A 6,001-nucleotide genomic window follows, 5' to 3' on the forward strand; every position below is an offset into this window, starting at 1 on the left:
CGGCCAATATATGAACTGCAGTGTGTGGCACTTCCGTATTGGCTTCCCGGCTCTACCCCAGTTTGCCGCTTGGCTATAGCTTGGTTTCAGTCACGTGACTTCTATGACGCGCGAAATTCAAGTGGAGGTCAGGAAGTGAAAACGCAATCATTCATCAACGCAGGAATCATGCAGGACACCGACTATGTCAAACAATTAAATTAACCTGCACGCCGCAGATATCGTGAAAAAATCACAGCACACATCGGATACGATCCGTATCAGCTGAAAAAAAAACGACTTTTCTCGTGATTTATCCGATTTGCCCGCTGTCCAAGCGATGGATATCACCAGCTACCTCGTCCTTCATACCTCCTACTACACGGCTAGCCAGATGAAAGCGTATACAAGCCTGGAAGCTTTCAACTACTTCGTGTGTGGATGGGTGAATGACCTCGGCACCAAAGAGGCATTAAACAAATGTCGCCTTGTTTTTGCCCGGGTGAGTGTTAACTACCTATACCTTCTTACCTCTAAGTAGCATTATTAGGAGACATCTAGCTAGCTAACTTTAGCTACATGGACTCATGTAAGGCAGTGTTACGGCTGTCGCCTTGCCTTCAGCATTAACTGGCCTGTGAGTGTGTTGTGTGTGTATATATGTGTATGTTTGTTATGTGTTTAGCTTAGGATATATTGCGTTTTGTGTGTATAGACAGCTCAGAGCCTTTGAACAGCCTGCACGTTGTTTATATCACTCTATGTTGAGGTTAATATTAAAAACAACCTCTTTACCAAGACCATCTGGTTATGTGTTGCTTGTGATGTTGTTAAATGTATGTTACCAACTCGCAAGTTGTGAACTGGAGCTTCAATTGTGTAGGTCAACCATTCCCAGAGGTCTGGAGAAACACCATTAAAAACGTGGATTGTAGCTAAAGAAGATGGAGAGGTTGTTACAGCACACTGTAACTGTATGGCTGGGTAAGTCATAAAATAAATATCCCAACCCAAAGCATATTTGACACAACACTTAAGCTCGGACAAAATAATGCCTGCTATAATATTCATGTTATACCATTACTAGCTTTTACGATCAATCTAGTTATTCTAGTATGTCTCTGTCTATACAGTTTGTCAGAATCCTGCTCACATGTTGGAGCAGTTCTGTTTGCAATCGAAGCAGGTGTGAAGATGAGAGACTGCATCCTGCACCACTGAGAAGTGCAAGTGGCTAATGCCATCACATGTCAAAAAGGTATTCAGACCCCAGTGGTCAGTCAGCTGTTCATGCCGTCCTTGCCTGTCTCATTGTTACACTGCACCTACATGTATGTTCACATACATGTTGGTCTATCTCTCACATGTGCAGATTCCTGCTGCTTCAGTTGCGATGATAGACTTTTCATCCGCAAAATCCAAAAAGCAAAAACTGGATGATGCCATTGCTGGAAGGACAGGTGAGAAGCACACATTTCAGCGTCCAGGGTTCAAAATTGGAGCGAGGATCAGAGAGGTATATGCAGTTTTTCAAGACTTTGAGCAGAAATTCCCCAAGAAGTGCTGCACTGATGTCCAGGGAACCATATTACAGAGAATTTGTCCCTAAATCTGTGAGCAAGCTACCTAAACCACTACCTCAGTATAGGACACCAGAGATGCTACAGCTATCCCCAACAGAGTTGCAGAACGCATGCCAGGACTTCAGACAGGAAGAGCTGACACAGCCACAGGCAGTAGAGGAGGAGACCAGAAACCAGAGCCTATCAGCAATATGGTTTAGCCAAAGAGCAGGAAGGATCACAGCCTCAAGACTGAAGCAGGTTCTACAGACTAGTCTTGCACAGCCATCAAAGTCCTTGATCAAGTCCATATGCTACCCAGAGGCACACAAGTTCTCTACAGCTGCAACAAGGTATTTATTAGGGATTAGGGAGCCAATCAGAAAAGCAAACTGTATACAGTTTTTCTCAGACGCGGAGGGATACCGACTTGTTGTGAAAAGTAACTTACAATTCTACCCGCGGTATACGCTGATTATATCACGTATATCAGTAAGTTACAGTACAAGTAACTTATAACTAAATTCATTATCATTACAAAACATGATTCACAAAATATTCAATGCATAAAAATACTGTGTGTGTGTGTGTGTGTGTGAGAGAGACAGGTATGGATGCAAATACGAGGCAAGTGCCCGAAAGCAGTATGAAGGAGTACAAAGTCTGCACCACCAGGGTTTCAGCTGTAAAGACAGCGGGCTTTGGCTGAACCCTCAATGGCCATACATGGGAGCGTCGCCAGACGGAGGTGTCACGTGCACCTGCCATTCCAACTGGTATCTGTGAGATAAAGGTAAGTTATTTGTTCAGTATTGTGCTACAGTAAAGCGGGTAAGTATAGGATTGTGACGTGATCCTGAGTCTGGGGATCCTCTCCCAATACATTTTGAGCTGCAGACACTTATTTACAGTAGAATATATTACTTTTCTTTTCATTGAACTTTTAGTGCCCACACAGCAAACAAGAGGAGGCCAATCTTCGCCTGTGTGCTGGAGAACAGGGCTTCTGTCTCGTCAACGATGGGGGCACTGTGAAGCTGGACAGGAGACATGCCTACTACCATCAAATACAGGCTCAGCTCCACCTCGTTGATGTTGACTACTGCGACTTTGTTGTCTGGACTAAAAATGACCTCTTTGTAGAGAGAATTGTGCGTGATGTGGACCTGTGGGACAACATCATTCCCAGAGTTGAGCGTTTCTTCAGACTATGTGTTCTCCCTGAAGTGTTGGGACAGCAACTTACAAGGGGAAAGGTCAAAGTCATAAAGAGTTGGTGTGCTCATTTTTTCCCACAAGAACATGATAGTGCATAACTATCAGGTGACTAAAAGCCTCCTCTCCCTGTCTGCTGTTCCATTTTTCAGTTTCAGTTGCAAGATGATCAGGAGGGAGAGAAGGCGTGATTACCAGCACCTGTGGTCTGTCCTGGTCCCGGAAGTTGTGGTTCTCTCCTTGTTGCATTATCATTACGTGCCGTAGTGGGTGCTGGTGTTTGGGTGTCTTTTTCTCTCTCCCTCTGATCTCCCCAGGTGCTCCCAATCTCCAATCAGCGCCTCCATATAGGACATGAGGAAGGTTGCAGTCGCTCTCCCCTTATCTTAAGCTTTGTTTGACAAGTTGGCTGGTGAGCCCTTTTTCGTTGTGTTAATTAAAAGACCACTTTATGGCGTCAGAGATCAGTTTCCTCTCCTTTTCTCTCGGCCGGTTATGTTGTGTGTCGCTACTTCCCTTTGTACCCCTATATTTACAAGGGAACGTAACATTTGCACAGTGGCAGCTCTTTAACCTGCATTACAGCACCTTCATATTCACTGACCACACTCACTAGAGGAAGTAGGGCTGTGTGATATATTGCTATTGTAAAAAAGATGTTTACTGAAAAGATTAAATGATACTAAGACTGAATAATACATGGTTTCTTATTTACATTTACAATAACCCTCAATGGCCATACATGGGAGCGTCACCAGACCAATTGTCATCTCTAGAATATTGTTGAATGAATTAAGCCTGAATGTAGATGAAAGTTGTATATTGAGTAGGGCTACACAATTTTCAACACAAAAAGATGTTTACTGAAAATATTAAATGATACTGAATAATACATGGTTTCTTATTTACAAGACTACAGCTCCATGACTTTACTCCAATGGGACGACAGACACTGACAGATTAGACAAGGCACAGCAAATAACCCCAATCTTGTCAATTAATGCTAGTGCCTCACCTGGTTTTGTTAGCATGTGCTCTATGGGCACAGCCCTGCTTTGCAGAATCTGATATTTTCTTCTGACTAATCCTATGACTCTTTCGACATGAATACGCACATTAGCTATTTTTCTTGTCTCTTCCACCTCGTATGCTGACAGCTGACTTTCCCCCCTGGTGAATGCAGGCATCTTTAGTGAAGCACAGTAAAATCCCACACTATCGGCAATATCGAACCCACGGTCTGCTAGGACAATATCTCCAGGTAACAGGTTTTTTAGGAGCCCACTCTGTATTGTGATCTGTTTATCACTAACTCTTCCTCCCCAGGCACAAGATATGTAGGTAACATAGCCTTGGGGAGCAACACCAATCAGAAATTTAACAGTATTGGTGATGCTTGTAGTTGGACCATGTTTGTGCTCTAGCTAGTAAATTAGAGGGCCTCTCAATAAAAACTTCAAAACAGTCAACAATCACAGCAACTCTACATCCAAATGCCTGTCTGAATCCCATTGGCATTGTAGCTTGAAGTACATGTCGCTCTGGCCACTCAATTATAAATTCTGTACTCTCGTGAAGTATGTCAATTAACTTATGCCAAATTCTAGAAGCAGTGGAGAGAGAGATGTTGAACCTGAAAACCAAATCTTTCAGAGGGAGATTTAGTCTCAGCCTCAGCAAAACTAAAATGAACTGTTCAAATTTGGAGAGCACAGACATAGGGCCACAGGTGATGTAGGGGCTCGCACAGTTGAAAAACCTGAAGTAAAACTAAGAAGTTGGGGAGCCCGGTGTAAAACTTTGTTTTCTCTTCGTTGTTCTCAAAGGACTCCTGGTTGAACTTTGTGTCCAGTGCCTTTGTCCGAAGATCTCCCAGCTCTGTTGTGTTCTGTCTCAGAACATCCTCCATCCTCTCGATGTCCTCCATCGTTAAATCAGTCTGGCATCCTGCATCTGCATACAATATAGCAGTAGCAAGCATAATTAGTTATTTAAAATAGTCAAATATGAATGTGAATTTTTGTGAAGTTATCTTTTTGACAACCTTTTTACAGACATGCAAGTTCTCTGTTCCAATTATTGCAGATTCTCAAGTTAGTGCTCTATTTTCTAAACCTAATTCAAAGTTTGCATTGATTTTCTGACAATCACATTTGTAATATTTAATAATAATGCTGGTGGTTAATTTACCTTGTTGGTCATTTAATATCCCACTGGTGTCCTCTGGTTGTGGGCTGTCTGATCTGGGCTTACTTGTTGTGTGGTAACCGAGGCTAACAGTGGGAGCCCAGTCTACCGACTCAACGTCCCCCAAAGCGCTAGGGCACCCTAAAAAGTCCCAACAATGTCCATATTAGACTACAGGTAACTTAAACATGAACAGTATTACTAGGTAAATAAGCATTTAACCACAACCCAATAATACCTAAACAAAGCCACAAAAACGAAGTTAGCTAATACCTCTGATGAAGTGGTCGCTGCAGACCCGTGCATTAGACGACTCTGCTCCTCCCGACCGCAGATGTAGGTTTGAAAGCCATTTTTTCCGGCGTTCTTCGGTTAGCTTCTTAAATTGCTCAGCTTTATGGACGACAACCTTCGGCACTCGGTAAAACCTCTTGTCTTTCTCTCGGCCGGATCGATTGGAACAACCGTAAACTACACAACACACCGGCATTTTCACAATGGTAACAGCAGCTAGATCCTCTGTAGTAAATTACTTCCTGACCTCCAATGGAATTTCGCGCCAAAGGAACGCAACGGTGTGACGTCACGTGAAACCAAGCGCTTAAAACTCGTCAGGCACAGGAAGGATCACTTCTTCTTCAGGGCAGGCACGCAGTACGCAGGCTAACGCTGCCTCTCTGGTGGACTCCGGTACTGCACATTACTCCCGAGACGTTTTAATAATTAGAATAATTAGAGCTTCATTTTGGTCTAAACAACACGTTTGTTGTTTCCTCTGCACACCATCTGCTGCTTCCCCTGCGAGGATTCGTTGGCAAAACAACACAAATGAACAAAATTCTCAGGTGCTTTTCACTCTTGTTAGTGGTGTTAATTACTAGGTCTGAATAATGGACCATTACAGGGAAATGTGACTTTAGGAACGTTAGCCACATGTGTCACAACAAAGGAGGAGAGGAGGGTTTTATTCAGCCGTATGTCATGAAGCAGATTCCTTTTAAGACAGGTGAACAATGGAGGAAGAAAATCGTTGAATATGTTTTGTTTTTCCAAGGTTT

At 43.2% G+C, this 6,001-nt stretch overlaps 1 protein-coding gene and 1 long non-coding RNA gene across 2 annotated transcripts; one reads left to right on the forward strand and one right to left on the reverse strand.

The window, feature by feature from the left end:
- Positions 1-218: 218 nt before the first annotated feature.
- LOC117540256 lies at positions 219-1,236 on the forward strand. The gene is made up of 3 exons (XR_004568134.1): positions 219-481; positions 863-963; positions 1,113-1,236. It is a non-coding gene; the product is annotated as an uncharacterized LOC117540256 (long non-coding RNA).
- Positions 1,237-4,452: 3,216 nt separating this feature from the next.
- On the reverse strand, positions 4,453-5,542 carry LOC117540273. Its single transcript, XM_034206869.1, has 3 exons — positions 5,217-5,542; positions 4,947-5,084; positions 4,453-4,709 (listed from the first exon to the last, which is right to left on the reverse strand). The coding sequence occupies exons 1-3, from the start codon at positions 5,431-5,433 to the stop codon at positions 4,453-4,455; spliced, it is 612 nt and encodes a 203-aa protein (XP_034062760.1). The 5' UTR covers positions 5,434-5,542.
- Between the last annotated feature and the right edge of the window lie 459 nt (positions 5,543-6,001).

The sequence above is a fragment of the Gymnodraco acuticeps genome, unplaced genomic scaffold (assembly GCF_902827175.1).
Source record: "Gymnodraco acuticeps unplaced genomic scaffold, fGymAcu1.1, whole genome shotgun sequence".
Taxonomy (NCBI): Eukaryota; Metazoa; Chordata; class Actinopteri; order Perciformes; family Bathydraconidae; genus Gymnodraco; species Gymnodraco acuticeps.

What these genes read in the sequence shown, in the direction of transcription:
- LOC117540273 (XM_034206869.1), bottom strand. Translation starts at nt 5,433, where the DNA reads ATGCCGGTGTGTTGTGTAGTTTACGGTTGTTCCAATCGATCCGGCCGA. An exon ending in CAGCGACCACTTCATCAGAG is followed by an intron (nt 5,085 to 5,216) that starts GTATTAGCTAAC and finishes GGGACTTTTTAG; the next exon opens with GGTGCCCTAGCGCTTTGGGG. An exon ending in GATATTAAATGACCAACAAG is followed by an intron (nt 4,710 to 4,946) that starts GTAAATTAACCA and finishes TATTGTATGCAG; the next exon opens with ATGCAGGATGCCAGACTGAT.